The sequence below is a fragment of the Corapipo altera genome, unplaced genomic scaffold (assembly GCF_003945725.1).
Source record: "Corapipo altera isolate COAL_440 unplaced genomic scaffold, ASM394572v1 24, whole genome shotgun sequence".
NCBI lineage: Eukaryota > Metazoa > Chordata > Aves > Passeriformes > Pipridae > Corapipo > Corapipo altera.
The window spans coordinates 9,853,949-9,876,051 of NW_020884903.1; the positions used below are offsets into that span (position 1 = coordinate 9,853,949).

Below are 22,103 nucleotides of genomic sequence, written 5' to 3' on the forward strand. Positions count from 1 at the left end.
GTCATCAAGTTGTGAGAAATAAGTGTTTATGCTCTCTATCACATCCATACTGAGATGTTCAGATTCAGTTATTCAGCACTTCTTACTGACAATCCTGACACCAATATTTAGGTAATTATAGAGGAGTCAATAAAAGAAATTTATACTTTTAATCTGACATTTAGAGTTAGGTTATATTTGCTTTATATCTTAAAAAAATATAACATTCCAAATAGACAACAGACATTTTGCATTAGAAGTAAAAAAGGAAAATAATGAGCGCATTTTTAAATGAATTTGAAAAACAATCTGATTTTAGTTCTTGCAATGCAGAGCAAATGAAATAAAAACTATCGTACTTTATTTACTAACCGATGAATTGAATTGTCCGCCTTTTATTACAGATATAAAGCAAAGACTATGAAGAGGCAATCATTTTTGCAGCTATCAGACTTTCAGTAACATATCTCTTGTGGTTTAAATAACAGATAGTTTAAGTGTTTTTCCATTACCTTCGTGTAAATGAAAAATGCATAAAATATTTTAACAAGGCAAAGTAATCCAAGGAGATTGTTATTTTGTGTTACAAATTAGGTTATTTCTGTCATAAAATTAAAGGAAAAAAATCAACGCAAGGACATTTCAGCTTAATATCATTTACCAGAAGGAACATGTAACAGATTTAATGAGCTAGCAGGTCACCTGAATCCAGCTGTTTCCGACCAGCTTTATGAAACAGAGAATGCAGCTAACGGTAGGAGGTAAGCATTATTACAAGCTCTCAAGGAGTTACAAAATCGATTTCTGCTTGAATGAATTAATTTAGATTATCAATTTATAACCAGCTACACGAATCCCATCAACTCAACAATTCAGTGAATGATCAGGCTCAGCCCTTGCAAGAGCTTAACAATTAGAGAGCTCTATAGTTATCTCCTGTCCTACCGTGCTGCTAACAAAGTTCCTTAGTTTGACAGAAAGAGAAGGAAAATGTTTGTTTAAGGACATTGCAGGAGTGAACCACATCTTTGGTGAGAGAAAAGAGCAGCTACCATAGAGCAACTGTGTTCTTGTGTCTTACGTTCTTGGGAATTCCTCCAAAGGTGACTGAAATGGAGCAGTTCTTTCTACTAGCTAAAGAACATGACCAGTGCAGGGAAGAGACCAAACCATCTCATTTCAGTCATGTACTTGTAAAGAAAATAACAAAGGATAGGATGTGAAAACTAATGCTTATAACTATCACATACTCTAAAAGTGCTGTACCTGTAGTGCTATTAAAAATGTCTTGCCTTTTTGCTGGAATGTAGCAAGGTAGTTCCTCTGCCTCCCAGTTCTAGTGCAGTCATTTAAACCTGTGCAAATAGAATGTAAATTGCTGCTAGTCAGAATGTTACTGTTTTACATTTACTTTGCACAAGTGTTAAATGGCTATTCAGGATACAAGTCATCGGTGATTCAGAGATTCAAGCTGTTCATGTTTTAATCTTTGACTTTTCTCCTTCTTCTAATATTGCAAAATGGTTATGAGTAAAAGGACATTTGCTGTGCATCAGTTACTGCTGTCTCCCTAAGTATAAAATACAGTGGTTACTCTTCCTTGCATGTTCGCTCAGTTTTGGCACCATCTTCCCTGTCTCAGAAGACGAGAGTGGTACAGTAAGTACAGCACTTTAATAGCAGCATATGATTTACCACAGGGACATTAAACTTAAATAAGTAATTGTGTTTATAAATATCCTTTAACAGAAGCTGGGATTCTGAGTTTAGTAATACACGTCAGTGGTGAAGTATAAAAAGGTGGTCAGCTGTTAGGTCATAAAGCCTTTGTCACCTGAAAATAATCTCAAATTATTACATTTTACGGCTGAGGAAAATCAATAGGATTATATTTTTCTCCTTCTAAAAGGTACATTTGCAGTGCAATGTTCAAAGAGTAATAGGCATGATGGCTTCTGTTAGGGAAAAATGAGTTGCACCTATGTCCTGTGGAAAGTATGCTGCTAAAAAGACTTCTGATTCCTGACAGTTTTAAACCGCTAACAAAAATTGTTAAATAGCTCTGTTGCCCTTATGCTGTAAGAAAGTGGAGTTTTTTTAAGTACCGGAAATGCATCTTCTGGACAAACTTGGACATGTTCACATGGGCTACCAGTACTTTTATTTTATTCTTGGCTGTAAACAGCCTTCTCTGAATTCTCTCTGGGCAGACAAAAATTGAAGACAACGATACAAATGTGTTCTAGTGAAACGGTTAAAAATTATGAGATATCCTTTTTTTGTAGTCTTTTCTGTAGAGTTAGCTCTAATCAGACAATCAAATTATTGTCTTGTTCTATTATGATTATTTTAGCAATGTTCTATACTAGCATTTACAGAAGCTGGTGTTTGTGAGATGGTAGTATTTAATAATCTCTGATTTCTTGGGACAGGCATTGTACAGACCTGGAAACATTAGTCCACCCCATAGACCTCATCCTGAAAACTTTTCCAGGCTACACAGAGCTCCTCAAGATCCATAAATGACCCTGCAGTAGGTTAACTAAGTGCATGGGAGCTATCAGCCCATCAAACAGTAGAGGAATTCATCTGAGCATGTTCTTTCTTTCTTTGCCTATCACAGCAGGTACTATACCTTTTGGAAAATAAAGCTTAAAGTATATGGGGCACTGATGAAAGTGAACCTGTAAGTTATTTTTTACATGACTGTATTCTGCCTTATGCACTTTCCCAACCACCTACTCTAAAAACAAATTTGGTGGGTGGGACAATGCTACCATTGGACAGATATTTGGGATATTTGCTATTGAAGACACTGAGGCTTTACAAAAGTAACTCTTGGTGTCAGCACTTTCTGCTGTCCTGCATGCAATACTGAGAGCAATGTAATTCTGGCAGTACCACACCTCTGTCTTCTTTGCAGTGTGAATTTGCCACTGATTTCTATGCTTCTGCCAAGCCAGCTCCTTCAAAGCTAATTGCACTGTCAGAGTGATCTCCCCTACTATGATGGTTGAGTCTGAGGGGATAACTAAGTAAATCTCGCACTGTGAGCTTTCATTGAAGAAATTCTTCCTCTGATTTGGATAGTTTGTCTCTGGAGCATGCTATCATTCATGGATGGGCAGCTAAAAATTAACAGGAATCAGAGGCTCAGTGACTTCCCAAATGTCAGTCTTTCACGTCCAGCAGCTATTGGGCTGAGATGAACCTATAACTTTTCCTTTGAGGAGAGAACCTCTTGCCGTGTGCCATGTGACTCTCCCTTCCTCCCTCATGCCCATAAACATTTAGTAGGTGAACTGCAGAGCAAATCTGTCACAAGGTGAGATGTGTTGCACAGACGAGGAACGTGGCCTTTTCTTGTCTACGTGTTTGGTCAAGTGGTTGTAGCAGTTGACGTAAAAACAGCTAAGTTTTTAGGTATTCTGTAATAATGTCATTGCACTGTGGAGAGTTTTACTTAGAGAAAAATTTAGGTCTCTTTCAACTGTTGTGAGGAAGGCCCACATAGTGTTTTTCTAAGCGATGTGCAAGTGGTTCCTAGCTGGTGTGGCTGCCTCAGTGACAAGGCAGCAGAGTGTTACAGCTGAGGCAGCCAGTATCCCAAGCACAAAAGCTGTGTGAGATGCACTTGCTCTGAGGGCCACCCTGAGTGTTTCTGCATCTTGATCCTGGAAAGAAGGTGCTGCATCAAGATACCTGAGCAGCTGCAGGCAGAGGTGGCTCGGGGTAGCCAGGTGGGTTAGCAGAGATACTCCCACAGAGCTGGTGACAGCAGGAGAGGCAAAAGGGGCAGTCCAGCATGGTGAGGAAAGAGCTGGTACCCCAAAGGTTCAAAATACTAATGTCAAGTTCAGTCACATCCCAGACAGGATATACTGTGATTGTGCAGTGTTTGCAAAACAACCAGCAGAAAAAGTAATAGTGCTGAAATAAAAGACATAGCTAAACAAGGTTTAGGGGTATGGCCTTCAGAAAGCTAAGTGCTTTTTGCTTGGGCCCATTAGCAAAAACACTGATATTTGCTTTAAGACTTATTATGGTTTTTTGTAAAATAATACAGGTTGGATTAAATAAACTCTGTTTCAGGAGTTTATCTTCCTTATTATCAAAGTTCATGAGATTTTCAACTATCTTTCTGGTCAGAAAGGATAATAATAGACTTGTTATGTGTGGATTTTCCTTAGCATAGTTTCAGAAAGGTGCAAACATATTCATCAGAAGTGATTATTTGCTTAATTATGCCAGAAACTGCTGGTAAGCTTTTGGATTTTCTAATTTAGTCCAGCACAATTTTTTTCATTATTTTCATAACTCTAGCTATAATCAACTGTAATTTTTCAAACATATGTTTCCATTTTATTTTATGTTGGCAAAGGCTTTGATTGCAGTCCCTAGCGCTTACCTTAACTACACCTCATAGAGGTTGTAAATGCACCTCTCCTCAGCTGCATTGCAGCTAGAGACAGTGTCTGGCAGTAGGCTAGGATGGGCAAATGACCTCAAAATCCTAAGGGCCTATAGCAGCGGTGTTCCACATTATTGATAGTAGCAGAGATATTGACAGTCTGTGCTTGGAAGGAAAATAGGAGTTTGATATGACATATTGTGTGTCTCAGCAAGACTCATAAATAATTTTGACAAGTTTTTGTATGCATGGGAAAGTCCTTGATTCAGCCTCCCATAAAAATAAACTTCTATTATGGAATGTATTTGTCAAGTGGCTGTGTGATGGATGGAGCTGCGTTTACCCCTTGGCAGTTCGATGAGTTTTAGATGCACAGCTTACCAGAGAGGATTTACGGGCAGTACAGAAATAATTATTCAGTATGAAATACATAATTCCTGTACCTGAATTTTCATTTTTTATTATATTTTGTTTCTGTTGCATTTCTGGTCTTTAAGACAAAAGGCCTTGCCATTTTACTTGGAGCTGTTGTATCTCTGTAGTTTTTGTTTGGAGAAACTAATTCAAGTTCTTTCGCACACTTGTCTTGTATTTTGCTAATTGAATGAAAACTTTTAATAAATTAGGCAGAACCAGGAAAGTTTGCATTTGAAAATTCTTGTTTTTAACAATAAAAACTCTCTTGAAAGGATTTCTTATACTTCTATAGTATTAATAAATAGATTAAATTCAGATTCTTATGCTAGTATTGCTCATATTGTTCTCGTTTTCTTTTTTCTCTTTTTCTTTTTTTTTTAAACAAAACAGTCAACTCCCATGAAGAGGTCATACCTTTCTGATTTGGAACCCAGAGCACTTGGCACATTTGTTGCATTCTTCCTCCCTCAACTGTTTCTTACTTTTTTTTTTTTCCATTTCACAGTAGTCTTCCTTTTCTGTCAGGGCTGCCTTCATAGCTCTTCTTAATCCTGTCGTTTCTGCCTATTCATTTCTTACTCCTTTCACCTGTCCTGTTTTCAGTCATTTAACTTTTTCTTTAAACTAACTCTTTTTTTTTTACCTCCTCCTGTCCTCCTGATTGAATGTTCTCCCTGCTGTTAATAGTTTCTCCAGCCTTTCTCCTTTACTTTCTTCCTACTTCTCCAGTCCATTTCTTCTTACCTTTTTTCCTCTTTGTTCTCGCCATCATGTTCTAGCTTATTTTTACAGAGTTCCTTTATGACTTTTTTTACTTTTTAGCCTCTGCCCTCTCTATTATTTACCACTCCTAACAGTCATATTTTCTTCCCGTTTGCAACTTCTGACTATGACCTTCTGACGGATACCCGTTGTTCAGTGTTTCTAATTGGTAGTCTGCTTGTCTTTCTACACATAATATGGAATTTCCCAAAGTTGTGAACACGGCACTTTTTTAGTCCTCCATATAGAACTATGGATAGATCTCCATATCCATGGTTGAAGAATCACATTGTCCTTACTCCCCAGGCAGAACAGTGTAGCCCTGAATGTGTTAACAAAGCTTTCTGTCATAAAAGACTCAAAACACTACTGATTTTGAAAATTACTTTCAGCATATAGTACAGCTAAGAGATCCCACTCATCATAGGTGGGAATTATTGTGAACGCAGATTCTTTAAGAAATAGCAAACTATTTTAAAAAGTAGAATATTTATTTTAAGACTTCAGGATATTTACTATTACTTGTAGATATGGTAAATTAGAATTCCTGTTCTTCATTTAAACACATTTGGAGGTCTGTGTAGAGCAATTTGGATGTAAAAAATGTGCCTGTTCAAACAGTCTGTGGAAATAAGACAGTATGTTAATCCTTGCAACCAGCACCTGGATTCTGAAAATTGGTAACAATTAGAGTTGTGCTAACCTCCTACATACAGACACCTATATGCTCAGCTGCTCACACGCAGCTCACATGCTTGGATTTGAGCTGCCCTCCGATCTGCCACTGCCTCTCCAGGAGGGCATGGTCTCCAGTGCCTCCTCTGGCCTGTCTGCCCCAGGTGGACCTCTCAAATAGCCTTCAGCATCTCAGGTGCCACTAGACTTTTAGATGTGGGCAGCAGAGCTGATTAATTTCTGTTTGTTTGCTTGCAAAATAATGTTGCATATTTCTTCGAATATATTAGGATTCAGTTTAAGTTAGGAGCAGGAAATCAGCAGCAATCTCATTTGGGCTGAGTTAGTAGAGCTTTGGAGAACACTTAAATATCAGGTGCTTTGCAATCAGTTACATCCTCTGACTGTCTCCTTGTCTCCCATACATATACCATACGGGGCATCTGTGATTTTGACTCTTTATCTCCTACTGCAATTTGTCCACAAAAAGCCTACTTTTAGTATTTATTTCTAAAGTGTGTTTGTAGGTGGACAGTTCCTGCCTGGCAAAACTCCATTGCTGCTATTGCTTCTCTAGATAACACATGCAAACAGGAGGAAGGACTTAGTCTGGTACAGCTAATTATGTCACTGCAAAAATCTATAGAGGTGAAAGCCAGGCAGTTGTGAATTGTATTACACTCAGGCATTTGTGTTTATGCTGTGTTGTCTTGCATAGGTCAGGGCATCCATGCTGTAGAGCTGGGAGTTAGAGCAGTAAGTGTTCCCTATTTTCCTGTCATCTCTCCTGGGAAGAACATCTACTAAGGGGAAGGGAAATTTACGGTCCATTAGATTGGGACCATAACTGGATGAATCTCCTTCTTCTTTAAAGTGTAATCCCATAAGGCTGTTTTAAATAGTTGCCAGGTTTATTGAGATATCACTGTTTGATCTGTGACAGTTGAAGGTCTGTTTGTACTTCCATTATAAACCTCCTTATTAGGGAAGAATTAATTAGGCCAAATAATCTTGACCTAAATCTTACTTAAGAAATCCTCATCCAGAAGCAAAAAAACATTTATAGAAGGCTTTTCAATTTTTTGTCTTTTCTGCAATCCATTTCTCTGGAATTTTGATGCTAAAACAGGGAAAGTAGTATTCTAAGCTTTACTTTCCCTGAATATCTTGGGGAGAGGTGGGATATGGGGGACAGTTAACTGTAAATCTGTAAATGATGGTATAAATGTGCACTTAGAGATTGGTTTTTGTTTTATTTTGAGGGCTTTGGGGTTTGAGGGACAGCCTGTTAAGTATGTATTTATGAATGTCTTAAAACCTTCCTGTCTTCATCTTCCTGTTTCATCTTCCCTTCATCCTTCTCCAAACGTGCTGCTTCATTTGCAGATTCTTTTAACAATATTTTTATTATGCATTCTCATAGAGCTCTGTATTAGCAGTGTTGTATTAACATGATGCTTTCTAATAAGTATCAAGCAATTTCTCAGTGTGCAGTGCTGTGTCAGAGATTTCTATTATTAATATCTCCAGGCAGCTTCATTTCAATCCATGTTGTGCTTCAAGGATCTGTTGAAGTGCACTTCAATGCATCTGAAAACATCCTCAAAATAGAACAACATGGATTGAAATTGAGGGGCCTGGAAGCAAACCAGAGGGGACAATAACAGCTTAGTAAAAGTCTTATTTTTCTCGAGTCTCGCTTTCTTTTTTATACCACCATTAAACATAGAAAACTGAACAACAATTAAATACTGTGGCTTCCTGTAGCAGTGTGGTAGTCTCACTGGAAGAAATAGCATCAGCATCAACAGATCTGAGAGATAAGATTGATTGTTGCTTCTGAACCTATGTGGTTGTACTCATCTGGTACCCAGATTTCAAAGGGTGAAACTGGAAGTGCTCTTGCTGATTTTTAAGCTGCCTATCTGTATATACAAACTGCATTATTTTTATTCAGCAAAAGTAGCATATGTAAGTATACTGCATGGAGATGCAAGATGGGAGTTTCTTGACAGTGTACCTGTTACAGACTAGCTTTCAGTTTTCATGTACTCCCTTTCTTATGAGGATATAGGAAAGAATAAAAACCTGCTTTCTTTCCCTTTTTTTCTGCAAAAACTAAGATGAGTAGCAGTGATGGTTACTTCCAAAGAATCATTTTAAGTGATTTTTTTTTATAAGAAAATAAAAGAGTTTGTAGAGGACAATAGATGCACTTTCTTGTCAAAAACTGACAAAAGTTCTTGTTTTTTTTATTAGACAATTAAAAAAAATCTGAAAATATATGCATGGCATATATGGCCAAAATTCTGTACAAGAATGTACTATTGTTGACCTGGGTGACTCAAGCAACTTCATGTACCTTCTCTAGACACCAGACAAAAGAGAAAAACCCATAAACTTATTCTTTGCCCTGAAGCTGAGTTGGAGTATAATGCACTATCATGTTATCATCATTAAATTTTAAAAAACAAGGATTACAAAAGTTAAAATTATTAAGTTTACAACATAAACTTTGTGCTGTTGCTTAGGTCTGTAGTTTAATAGTATACATGTAAATTTTGGCATAAGAATTTCACATCCTTAAGGATATTTTCTAATTAAGATATGAAGATAAAGTCATCAGAAGTTACAGACAGGAATTACACAATATTCTAAGTTGGAAGGGACGCACAAGGATCTCACCGAGTCCAACTCTTAAGTGAATCAGTGTGAATGGGATCTGAAGTGGATCAGAAATCAAGTCCTGAGGCAAATGGAATGGAAGAAAATAAGACACTTTCTTCAAAGCTATGTTTCTTTAGAGTAGTTTTGAGCAAGCCAAGCCATGAATTGTGTTCTAATGCTGAATTGCATCTTAGTCACCCCAGTTCGCTCTTTTGACTTAAGAAGGGCTAAATCTAAGTTAGAGTACCACTGGCTGTGAGTATCATAAGTTCCTATTGTGAAATTTGTTTATGGGTGAATGAAATGTGAAGTCTTCATTGCAGAGTACTTTGTTGTGTGTTTTTTCTCAGTTCTCACCTATGGAGAGACATTAAAGTCTTGAATGATTTTTTTTTTTTCCTTTTTGTGCCATGATTTCTTCTATCTTCTGCTTCTCAACAAGCATGATTTGTTTATTTGTGTGAGACTGTGTTATAAAAGATTAACTTGTTAATGGTTTTTTTCGAAAAAAATTCGAAACAAAATTGTTTTTGTTAATTGTTTTAAAAAGTCCTGTTTAAATAGGTGCTAATGTTTTTGGTATGAAAGTCACCATGTTTACTCCTACAATAAGGAGAGAAGTCTTTTTTATTTTTTATTATCTTTGTGTTTTTTCCTGCAGAAAAAATTTCTTTTTTTGAAACTTTTTTGATACATTCCCCATGCCTCAGTCTCCGTTTTGTGCATTTCCTAACCTCTAGTAGTCCAAATGCCTTTCCAGTCCTACATTGTAATGTATGAACATGATTATAGATATTGAATTACAGAAAGAGCTTTTTTTTTGTAAGTGTCATGACTGTTATTAATCATATTTCAACTGAACAGATTTTTATACAATAAATTTTGCTTCATAAAAGACTTCAGAACTTCATTAGTTTGTCTATGGCATCTACGGAGAGGTGAATTTTAGTCATTCAGCTCTCTGGTTTTTAGCCTTTCTTTATAGTCTCAAATGTGGGTGTATTTTTAAAAGTGAATAGTAAATACATGCCAATTTCCAACATCCTGCTGCATCTGAATTACATTTCGATTTTAGGGATTTTTTCACAATGAGGGCCTTTTATCCTTTGTTTGATTTCACATGATGGAAAAGTAGCTGGCATGGATTTTATCAGACTTTCCATAGAGCATCACCAAACGGGCCAGACATAGAAAATCACAACCAACATGACCAAAAAAAAAATTAGGAAATGAAAACAGATTATAACTGAAACCAGACTATCAAACTTTTTGACAAACAGACACTAGATTATAGTATAGCAGTTTATTCAGGAGCCAGATGACAAGTAAACCTTTTCATGCTTTGTGATGAGACATACCTTTCTAAGCCAAACAGAATTACCTTGTAGACTGCAATTTGGATAGCCAGATTCAGTCTTTTCTTAAAGCTTTGTGTGAGCTTTATGAAACCTGCAAGTGACTATCTTTTTTTTAAACAAGATGTTAAAAACAAGGTGGATGGGGCAACACAAAGGTAAGCTATTTTTCATCAGCTGTAGTTAGTGCTCTTGGATACAATGTCCTGAAAGCATAATGGTTTTACAGATACCACTGCTAGCTAAATAGAAGGTAAGCATGGAAGAGGAAAGATGGAGAGAACCTCAGAGAGCCCTCTAGATGCATTGTTCATGCATCCCATCTTGGTTTGTTAAAATCCATTTTTGAATCTCACTTCTCTCTGCAGTTCATTTCAGACTAGAGCTGACTTGCTTCTCCTTTCCTTTACTTCACTCTCTATTGAAGTATCAGAAATGTCTCCTCACTGTACAGTGACATTTGTTGCTTGTGTTTGTTTAATCTCTCCTTTCTCTACCTTCTCCTTTTTCCTCTTTATTCTTCATGATTGTATAATGTACAGTGTGTAGTTAAATTGGTGTAAACTTAATTTAAAGCAAGTTAAGCTCACCTGTGTTGTAGGATTAGCTCTAGTGCAACTAGATATATATCACTGTAACTAGGTGAATTGAGATATAAAGCTTTCTGATAAAGGCAAGACGGTAGCAAGATAGCAATCCTCTGAGTATTTAAGGAAAAATTTTAGCTTCAGCCACAGTAGTTCTTTCTCATCTTGCATTTTTTGCTTTTCTCTTACACCTCTTTCCGTCAAGAAAAATATTGTTGGTCTTCAGTACAAATTTTGACTTCACCTCATTTTTCTCATCCTCTCTTCCTTTCCCTCTCCAAAAGCAAGTCCAAAGAGGAAGTTGGACTGGTAGTTCATATTTTATGCCTTAGCCTGTGACTTTGTTCTTTGGGTACCAAAACAAGTTGTTCTGTACAATAATAAATGAGTAGAATCTGGGTTTAAAGTGGAACAACCCAAGAATCTGTTCCTTTATGAGCAGTTTTTCTTTTGTTTTTTCTTATACAGCATTTTTTTCAAGCACACAAAATTGTAGTATATAAATTTGTTAAGTTTTGTTAATATTCTCAGCAGTTACTGAGAAAATTACTAAGCACAGTTTTGTATGGGCTTTCTTTGGTTCTCCTTGACTGATTTTAGTTGAAGTTTCAAATACTTTAATGATTAGTGGTTCACCTATTCTAATATTAGAAGGTCAAACTCAAAGCTGAAACAGTAATTTTCAACTCTTACTTGGAAATAATTTTTTCTCTCTAAAATACATAAAATATACTTGTGACTCACTCAGAACCCTGATTTTGAACCTCCTAAATTTCCAGGAATTGGAATTTGTACCTTCATCCAAATTTCACAAATGAGATCAATTTCCATTACATTCTAAAATCAGGAGAGGAAAAATACTCTATTGAGACTTTCTCTGATTGCATATTTCAGTCCCTATTCTGTGTCTGGAACTAATGCTAGATCAAAAGATTTTGAACAATTTACATGTGAAGATGAACAAGAAAATATTTCTACAATGCTTTTATTTCAGTGATCTTTTAAATAAGTAATACAAGTTTATTTAAAAAATATTAAAATTGGTTAGCTGGTAGTTCTAGCCACACATCCCTCCCAAAATTTTTGAATCTTTTTAGCAGTCTAGCTGGTGATCATGAGTTGAGGTTGGTTTTATTTCGGGGCTTTATTCTTTTTTTTTACCAATTGGTGAAATGAGGAAATGGGAGATTACATGATATGAGCACTGGTCACAGAGTAAGTGTCAGAGCTAAGAACTACTTGAGCTGGTTTTTTTCCATCTTTGCACCAAGCGAGGCTGCAAATGTTTGGCATCATCATTGATGGAAGTGATTGCTTATGCTTTTTTTTTTTTTTTTAATCTAGATTGTAATATAAGTATGTGGCATATAATAGTTGTTCTTTTTATTCATGTTCAGATTCATTGTGGTCTTTCAAATGGTATTTACACGAATCTATGAAAGAGCAAAACATCATGGACTTTTAAAATAGAAATATTAGGCAATAAATAGTATAGCTGAAAAATCAATAATAAATGTAGGTGGCTTTTACTGCTAATTTAATTAAGTCTGTATCATGTGTAGAATTGCACGGAGACACATAGGTAGAGCTGCTTACCCATATTGAAATGTAACTCTAATATACCATTTGAAAACGAGCTGACATGAAACTTGCTATAAAAAATGAAATATTCTAAGATATTCAATATATCTGTGAATAAATGAGATGTGCAGAAGTAAAAAGGGAAAAAACAACTTCAAGTTGTCTAAAGAATTACTTGAAGATAATAGAGAGTTTTTGGTTTTTTTCCTTATTGATTATTCCCAGAACTTGAGGTTTCACAGTTAGATTGACAACTGAGTTATTTGCCCATACCTAGTGACTGACAACAGATAATGGAAAGGCTTTTACCATGATATAACAGCAGAGAATAATTTCTAATTTACTACTGTAGTTCTCATCAAAAGTACCCCAGCAAAAACAGTAGATTTATCACTTCAATTACTGGAATTTCACATTTAGTTTAAAGAGACATGTTTCTATAATGTGACAGGCTTTACAGATTCTGAACTTCTTCAGACATTTCAGCTATCAGAGTAATCAGGAAAAGATATAAATGAAAGCAATTGTTTTAGTTTTATAACTTTCAGTGCTGTCTACTGGCAAGAAACGAAACAGGCCATAAACTGATGGTCTTTGCCAAGTCTATAAAAGGAAAAAAGACATTCCATATCACAGTCTTTTTACTTTTTTTTTAAACCAACTGTCTGATATTGGGTGAGAATAACATTAAAATAGTATTCAGGTAATATCTACAAATTGACTTTTATACATATATTTTTTAAATTAACCACCTAGTGATTGTAAAATGTTGTTTACCTCAAAATATATTGAGTATATTTTTAATACATTTATTCATATTGCTTCTGTCCAGCTTGCTTGCCTCAAGCTATGAGGGAACCAAAAGATTAAAAAGAAGATTAACATAAAAAAACAAACAGTCAACAATCATAGGCTTCTGTACTCTAAAAAAAGTCCATGTGAATTATTTTAAACCTGATTTAAAATATTCTAACAGGTAGTGTTTTCTCCTTTTGGGGAAGATGGGGTGTTCACTGTTTTTTTTGAGGAACAAGTCTATAATTTTATAAATCACCCCTCACTTGTTGGTTGTTCTCAGCTTGGGAAACAGCAAATGCTACACATAAACTGGGGATGCTGGGATACTTCTTAGGTCCCAGACTTCAATACCCTAGATGTGTCCTAACTTCATGTCAGGGAATATCTGGCCACAGACCCGCTCCCATGTGCCCCTTTTGTTTTGCTTCATAGAGAGCCCTGATTTCTTGTGCAAAGGCAACCTTTGCATGCAAACTGATTGAGAATTCTGGATGCTCCCCAAAGTGGATCCCAGGTCAGAGCACTGAGGAACAAAATCCTAGTGTGTGGGTTTGTGTCATGGCACCCTCCCATCAGTCAGCTTAAATGCAGTAAACAAATCTTAGTGAAGTACTCTGCTATTCTTTCCATTTTATGGCAAGATAAATCAGTGCACCAAAGGAGATCTCATCTGTCTCTAGGTTCACTTTAGGAGATTTGGATCTATCTCCAGATAAATAGTCTTTATCCTAACATTATGCTTATGCAGACAGACATACTAGTTCTCCCCGCAATTTCCCTTTTGCAGACAATCCTTGGCAATCCCTCCCATTTCTCATTAAATAAAAGGCATTGAAGGAGGCTTTCATAATGGATCCCTACCAGAGAAAGTCAACATATTTTCATGCAGGATTCCTAGTTCTCCTGCAAACAGAGCCGTTACTCTTAAATACAGTCTTAATCACAGATTCCTCTCAAACCAGAGAGCAGGAGTGTAGTACTAGGAATCAAACCCACATTGCTTGAGTGCATGCTACAGAAGCCTTCCACTGGTGTGCCAGGTCAGGTATGCTCCATTGTGTTACCCACACAAAGGTGCTAGCAGCAAATTACCATAATAAAACCTCACCAACTAGTGAAAGCAGTAGAGATTTTCCCACAGCTGTTACAGAATTCATAAATAAGTTCACACAATTATGATATTTGATATAAATTAAATGCCATCGCACATGGTGCCTCTGGTGGTCTGATGATTGCTAGGGTGCAGCTTGTATCACAGAGCATATATTTACTGGCAGAAGGGGAGTTTATCTATTCTACAATATGTGAAAGGGGTCTTATTTGGGATTTGGTGTAGTAGAGCACTGTTGTAGTTAAGCCAGCTCTACAATTTTATGGACTGCTACAGCTGAATTTTCAAGAAAGGCTGTGATTTAGATCACAGAAAGGAAGTATCTAAATGCTATATATGGTGTTGAACGTGCATAAGTGATTGAGCACATCTGTTTATGAGGTACAATACTTGAGTGATAATGTTTATGAGGAGTTCTATTAGGGTAAAAAACATAGCTGCAGGTTAAATGCCTGTTTGGATTACTTTTATGTCCATTGATTTAAAGTAGATTGAAATAGATTGGTCACAAATTCCAGGTTTGGTTGGTTTGTTTGTTTGTTTGTTTACTCTTACAGAGGCTGGGGAGGAAGTTTTAGTTAGTTCTGTGCCAATGAAGGTCTAACCTCTTAACCGCAAGAAAGCAAAATAAGGGACTGTAAAATCCCAAGGTGGTAGCCCCAAATGAACCTGCAACTCTTCTCTGGGTTATATAGATTCTTCCTCCCAAAATTGAAGGTAACAGTATTTTGGAACATGACTAGCATTTTATTTATAATATTCATAAAATAGTATTTCAGACATCTTAGCAGCAGAAATGCTAAGCCGAAGTTAAATTTAAAATAAGTGTTTTCTTAAGAAAAATTTTTTTCAAATGATTTCATCTCACAGTCATGTAGAATGGCAGATGTTTGCAAATCTTGGTGTAAAACTGATTGAAATATTTTAAGAAAACTGAAATAATGTCAGTGGCAAAATTTATTTTACCAAGTGCAGATGTAAGACATCAAGTTCTCAGACTGATGGCAGAATTAACAAAAAACACCATCTGGTTCAATAATTATCTGAGAATACCCATATTCTTGGATTTGTTTTAATACCACTTAGTTCCCAGCTTTATTTTATCAGTGTTTGCACACCAATGAGACTAGATTGTGCAAAATGAAGACTACTTCCATCTGATCATTTTTAAAAAAACAACGTGTTTTTGCATGAATAATGAATCTTTGAATTGTTACTAAACAAGCAAATTATTTGCGTATGTGTCACATCAGTTATCAAGTTTGCGCATGTGACAGCTTCAACAGCCGTCACATAAAATGCATAGAGCTTGTAACCATATGTTTTTGCTTGACAAAAAGCTAAAACTCAAGATCAATTTTCAATATGGAATGCACAAATTAACACTTTAAAATGCACCACAAATTTGGCAAAATATGCAGAAATAGCACGTTTCTAGATATTAACTGATATCTTTGGATTCGACCTTAAGGTATTCCATCATTTTGATTAAAAGACTGATTTCTCATAAAACCACAGTCTGTTGGAGGCGCAAAGCCAATGACATTTGAGCATTCATATATTTTCATAAACTTTGAACAATGTCAGTGAGACACCTCTTCAATCTTGGCCACACAACAGCAGGGTATTCAATCTTTCTTTAGTTTAAGACAGAAAATTTGAATATCAGCGTAGGGTTATTAATGTGACAGTTCACATGGTGTGCACCATGTTGATTCTTAAAAAGCAGATCTGTGGAATGTATAGAGCGCTCTGCTTTGTACTCTTGCTCTTAAAAATCCAACAGAAAGCCTTAAAATGCATTTTTACAGCTTGATCGTTGCAGTTTTAGTAGTAAAACATGAAGAAAATTGACTGCAGCTTTACACCTTGAAAGTTCCTGATATTATTTGTGTGATTATATCATCTGTTGTGTTTAATATTAAAGATGTACAACATAGTGTATTATTTAATTCTTTTTGTTTGTAAAAAAATGGCATTAGCAAGTGACTAAGCAGCCATGCAGCTAAATATTTAGTTACACCACCTCCCCCTTTTTCTTGACTGACTTAATGTCTGTCAAAATTTATATCATTCCAAATAAATAGACACCTCCCTTGCTTATTTCTTTAAATTCAGATTTTTGAGTAATGTAATGTTGTTCAATGTAAGCATGTCATTTTACATTACATCATGTTGTAGGTCAGATGCAATGTAACTTTTTATGATGCATTGTAAATGACAAAACATGCTGCAATATGTGATATATATTGGTACGTGCCCCTGATAACATCGCTTTTTCTTTAGAGTGTTGTCGCCTGAGCAGCTTGGGAGAAACCAGATGGGCTGTGAGGGGAAGATGAGCAATTCTGTCTTGCCCAAACTGCAAATGTGACAACACACTGTTAAGACAGGAGACAGCGAGGTGCATGTGTTAATATAATACAAGGCACCCACAGATGTCCCAAAGTTTTCATTTAAAAAGCCCTGTTAAACAAACAAAACCCAGAATCTCATCCTATTTCAGTGACAGTTGGAAGACCAGCTATTCCTCTTACGCAAAGTAGGGTAGAAGTCTGATTGGTTTTAGATCCGTGGGTGCCTGCTAATAAATTCTGCCTACTCCTGTACAGGAAGAAACAAGAAATGTGTCTTGCAATTCAGCCTTCCAGTTCCCCCAAAAATTCCAAATTTACTGCAATAATTTAATATTTCTATAGCATCTCCTATCTCGAAGGATGTTGAAATCTGTTAGTCTTCCATTACATCCAGAAGGCTTCACTTCTCAGTGAAAACCAGCTGTAGCTGAAGTGAAACATGCAGGGTTTTCAACACAGAGCAACATTACATGACTAATGTACTTTTCAGTTTAAACTGTAGGGGAAACACAGATAAGTGTAATGTAACTTAAAAATATTGGAACTTTACGAGGACACTCTTACTTTTGGAAACTGTCCTACAGGAATCTACCAAAAGTTTCTCACCTGAAAAATTGCACAGCATTTCCTCCTGCATGATGCCCCACAGTGATAGCAACAAATGTAGTAAAAGGTCAGTATTCTTAATGACTTGAAATGTCCTAGTTAGGACACTAGGGGAATAAAAGGCCTCTTTCCATTGTAGTGTGACCATGTGTAGTAAGATGTTCAACATTAGGAGTTCACTATTACTAGTGTACTCTCACTGTGTCTTTAGATTGTGAGCCCTTTCAGTGGATTGCTTTCCTGAGCTCCTGTGTTTGTACAGGGCCTGGCACAATACCCCTAAGAACAATTACAACAAATAAATTGTAAATAAAACACTACTAATGCTGCTTAATGCCATGCAGGAGTATCACTTCATTGCTGACTGAGAAGCTAAAGAATTCTTCTATCTCATCTCCATCAGTTTCCAAGATTACTGAAGTTGTAGGCAAAATGTTAGACCTGCAGACCAATTTGCGATGCTGGTTTTAAATGGTATTACCTATCCATGTGTTTGGATTCCTGTGTATTTCTCAATTGATTACATATGCTTTTCTTGTTGTGAGGTTGGATGGACTGAATTTTTCACAAATGGCAGTTGCACATAGTTACCTAACCAAAAAGTAAGTAGTAAACTACATCCAGAACCCTATAAAAAAGCAAACACTAACTTTAATAATTGTCTGTACTTGGAAGGGTGTGGCTAGATAATATTTTTCACAAAAATCAAATTTTGCTTACATTTTGTTTTTAGTCTCAGTCCATATCTTTGGAACACTTTACTTTTTCTATGCCTTTTCCTGCTTATGTAATTAATCAAGTTATTCACAAAGTCTTTTTGAGAGTTTTATTTGAGTTCTGTTCTCTTCAACTGTAGAAAAGTGAAAGCATAGCAAAAAAAAAAAAAAAAGGCAGTAGAAAATTATTTGATGTAATGGATAAAAATGCCTTAATTTGAAGAAGAAAGACTCTTCTTTTGTGGTTTTGAGGTGTTCTAGCAGTGGAGGGTTTGTTTTTTTTTTCTTTTTCCCACTACTTCTAAGGAGAATGTTGCTATATAATAAAAGAATCTACAGGACAAAATCTTTCCTGTTTTAAGACAGTTACTATGTAATGGCTTTCTTCTTCTTGTGCAGTTGTGATGAGAGCTGTATGAATGGCTGAGCTGTTTCAAAAGGCCATATTTTCAGAGTTGAGAATAGCTGGGGGAACGCTAAGAGCTTCTTGATGCTGCTTCTTTTTCCACTAACTTTTCTTCTTTCTTATTCAGCTGCAGTAGAAATTGGGTGGGAATTGATAATCCTTTAGGAATGTAGCTTTTGACACTTATCTGGTGGATGATAATTAATGCATTCCAAGAGGATTATCATAGTGGACTGTAGTTATAAAAGAGTGACATTCCATTTACGTGGAGTGAAACTTTAATATATGGCTGTCTCTACAACGTCTTTTTAGGTGAAATCTTCAACCTCTCAACTCCAGTCAGTATAGTCCACCCAGTCCAGCTGTAATGAGAGGAACTGTGGGCATAGGCAGTTTTTACCAGCATGTTACCATGCCTTAAAAGCACAGAAACCCCCAAAATATTATTGTTAACACAGCATGTATGTAATTGTTTCTGAGATATTCAGAATGAAGCATTTCGTTTGTTGACTTCAAGAGGAGTAATGTTTGCAAAGATGTTGAAATAGAGGATAAAGGCTGGGGGCAGTGGGATTAAGACAGTTCTTTGATTTTTGTAAGCAGCATTTTTGTAAGCATATAAACTTCACTGTAATATTGCAATAGAATGAAAGTTTCATAGACAAGTTACTCAGAACTGAGCTATCTTTAAAAACTTGCAAATTACTATATCTCTTTACTAATAAGGTATTTTTATGATTTATGATAATGCTTTTCGGCAAGGTTAGCTGATCTGCTCTACTGTCTTTTGTGAAGAGCAAAGCAGCCTGTTTTCCTGAAATTGGTGGGGTTTGGGACTGACTTGCCCATCCTGCCATTGTATGGGACAGGAGCCTGTGCCCCCACAAGGGTCTAGGGAACATTTTGACTCAGTTGAAAGAGCTGGTTTCTTTATGGTTTTGAATACTGGTGGCACAAAGTTTTCTGTAGTATTAAGAGTTGAATGGGTTTTGCATCTATTTAAAATAGAGAATATTGATGAGGATGATGGCTATAAATTATTGCCTTTAGGTTCCAAGTGTTACGGAACACAGTATGACAGCATCAAAAAGGCTATAACTGATTCTGTCATACATTGTTGTACAATCTAGGTAATTTTATAACCTTATAGCAGTAGCCTGCTATGATTCAACTGCAGAAAAATTGTCAATATACATTTTAGTATACCTTTGCATTTGTTCTTTTACTGTCCTAAGTTAATCTTAGGGAGGAAGTGTTATTAGCCACCAGCCATTTGTCAGGATGGACTTGATTTCTGTTTCACTGCACTGACTTCTGCATTGCATTGCAGATGCTATATGGATGCTAACAGGCTCACTGTACTAATCTGTAGCAGCATCCCTCTCTCTCTCCAGCAAGAAAAATTCCTTTCTTATATTCCATTAGTATTTTTGTTTGGTTCAGTATTAGAGTATATATGGTCTGGTTTTGTGGTTAACTACCTTCCTGTTATGACCTACTGCCAATCTGCAAAAAAAAAGTATTTTTCAGTAGAAAAATAAATAAAAAATGTCAGGCAATTCTCAGAACTACAAGACTAGTTTCAGAATCTGTAGAGAAGTATTCTGTAAGGTGCCCAAGTTGAGGTCAAATTCCTCCAATACATCCTGATGCATAGTAAAGATTACATAAATGTTAAACAAGAATACCATCTCAAGAAATGCATTTCCTTTATCTAGAAAACAAATTTGTGTCATGAATTTGCAGATGTAGGAAATGAAAACAATTTTTAGGGTCGCCTAGCCAAACCCATGACATATAAGATTACTGAATAAAAGAAGTTTTACAGCACTCTGTCCCATCTTTGCTGTGAAAAGCAAAGATCCATTTAAATTGAAACTTGAAGTAGGTTCAAAAGGAAGGAAAACCTCTACATTTGTAAAAGAATGTAAACGCAACATTTATAAGGATCAGAAACTCCTTTTAAATACCACGATGAAAAATTCATCATAACATTGGAGTTGATGCAGGGAAGAAGTCATATTTCAATCATTAAAAGCTTAATTTTCAGCTCAGTAAATGTATTTTTTCTAATGTACCATTTCATGGAACAGTATGATCCTGTTTAGATTTTGAATCTCACAAGTTAAGGTGTTTCTGTTATATTAAAGGGTCTGTTAATAAGTCAGATCTCAGCTGACATATGTTGCAGTACTGAATTTGCATTCATATAATGAATTTAGCCCTAGTATTTTAGACATGACCTGACTAAAATTCTTGGCAGTCCATGGGAAATATTCTTGCTGGTTTCATTGGGATTTGGAACAGACCAATAGAACTTGCATTAAGGGCAGTCCCAAGGCCATCTTTGAGACCGGAGTTGCGTGCTGCACACATTGCAAGCCTACCCTCTGATGAACAACCAGAGCACACCTTTAGGTTGTCATGTGCTGTGGCATGCCCAATGGATTAGCACATCACCAGGATGCCTGGTTAGGCCATCCACAAGTATTGTGGCAATTATGTGAGAGACAGAGCCAAAATTAGTACCATGAACACAACAAATATGGGAGGTATTTTCAAACTAAGAGGCACCCTTGAAGAAATAAGTCAGTGAAAGTCTTCCTTAATCCCCTATTATTTTTCTTGGCAATGTTATTCTCTCTTTTTACTTTGTTCTCATTTGTTTCTTGTCTATATTGTTATCTTCTTTGCACTTCTAAGAAAATCTCCATTTTATCTGGCCATGGGAGGGTGCCATGACAATTTGATGTTTCTTGCCCTCTCACTTGTAAGAGGTGAGGGTTGCAGTCTGATGGCTTTTTTACATCCTAGATAACTCTGCAGATTAATGTTCCTAATGTAGTGTGGTACATGAATGTTTCAAAATATTTCAGGTGAAAACTTGGTCTCATCATCACCTTAATGTCCCATTCTCTCCTCTTCCAAAAAATAGTAATGAAGATGCATTCATACATATGCTACATCTGGCTTGATTTCTTTTTCTTTTTCAGTTTTTAGGTTCAAATAGTAGGAATGATTAATAACGTAACAGCTCTGAGACATTTATTTCTCCTCTCAAATAGGAAGTTAGTAAATTTATTGTTTCACAAAAGGACATCCGTTTTAAAGTGTATAGGGAAAATGTATCAAAATATTAATTAGACTTTTCTTTTGTTTTGCTAGTTTGCATTAGACAGATGGAATTCTGATCTTTAACAGCATCATGACTCATGAAACTGCTTGTATACTAAAATGCCATTATTAACACAACAGTAGTTTTCAGCAGTTGGTAATTATTGGCATAATTAAACATTTATCAAGAAACAAGTATTTATCATTCATTAAACTTTCATTAAAAATCCATCTTAGTACAAGCTAGATTAGCCAGTGATTTTCAAGTGATAACTTCTTAACTTCTGGCAGGAACGTAGAGCATTTTGATAGCAAAGAAAGTCGTGTATAATGCAACCTTTCAGGTTTTGTAAATAGTTATAACATTTCAGATTTAGGAGTGCTATTTTTAGGCATTCTATAAGACTCAGACAAGAAAGTACTTGGCTATTTTCTGTAGGATTTACTAAGTTTGGCACTTTTTAACAGTGTATTTGGGAAAACAAGATGCCCTTGGCCGTGAAAAGCCAGTGCTAAGTTTGCTTTATAACTGCATTTACATGACTTAAATTCCCTCACAGC

The 22,103-nt window shown here is 36.0% G+C and overlaps 1 protein-coding gene across 3 annotated transcripts in view; it reads left to right on the plus strand.

Moving 5' to 3' along the window:
* ZNF407 (zinc finger protein 407) overlaps positions 1–22,103 on the plus strand; it is a 334,117-nt gene that overhangs the window by 283,816 nt on the left and 28,198 nt on the right. The window contains exon 9 of one of the 3 annotated variants that reach the window (XM_027650926.1): positions 17,651–17,692. The exons of the other annotated variants lie outside the window; for them this stretch is intronic. Coding sequence (XP_027506727.1) covers positions 17,651–17,670 — 20 coding nt within the window. The 3' untranslated portion in view covers positions 17,671–17,692. Of the gene's footprint in view, positions 1–17,650; positions 17,693–22,103 lie in introns of those variants that run through there. 3 annotated transcript variants of the gene reach the window in all.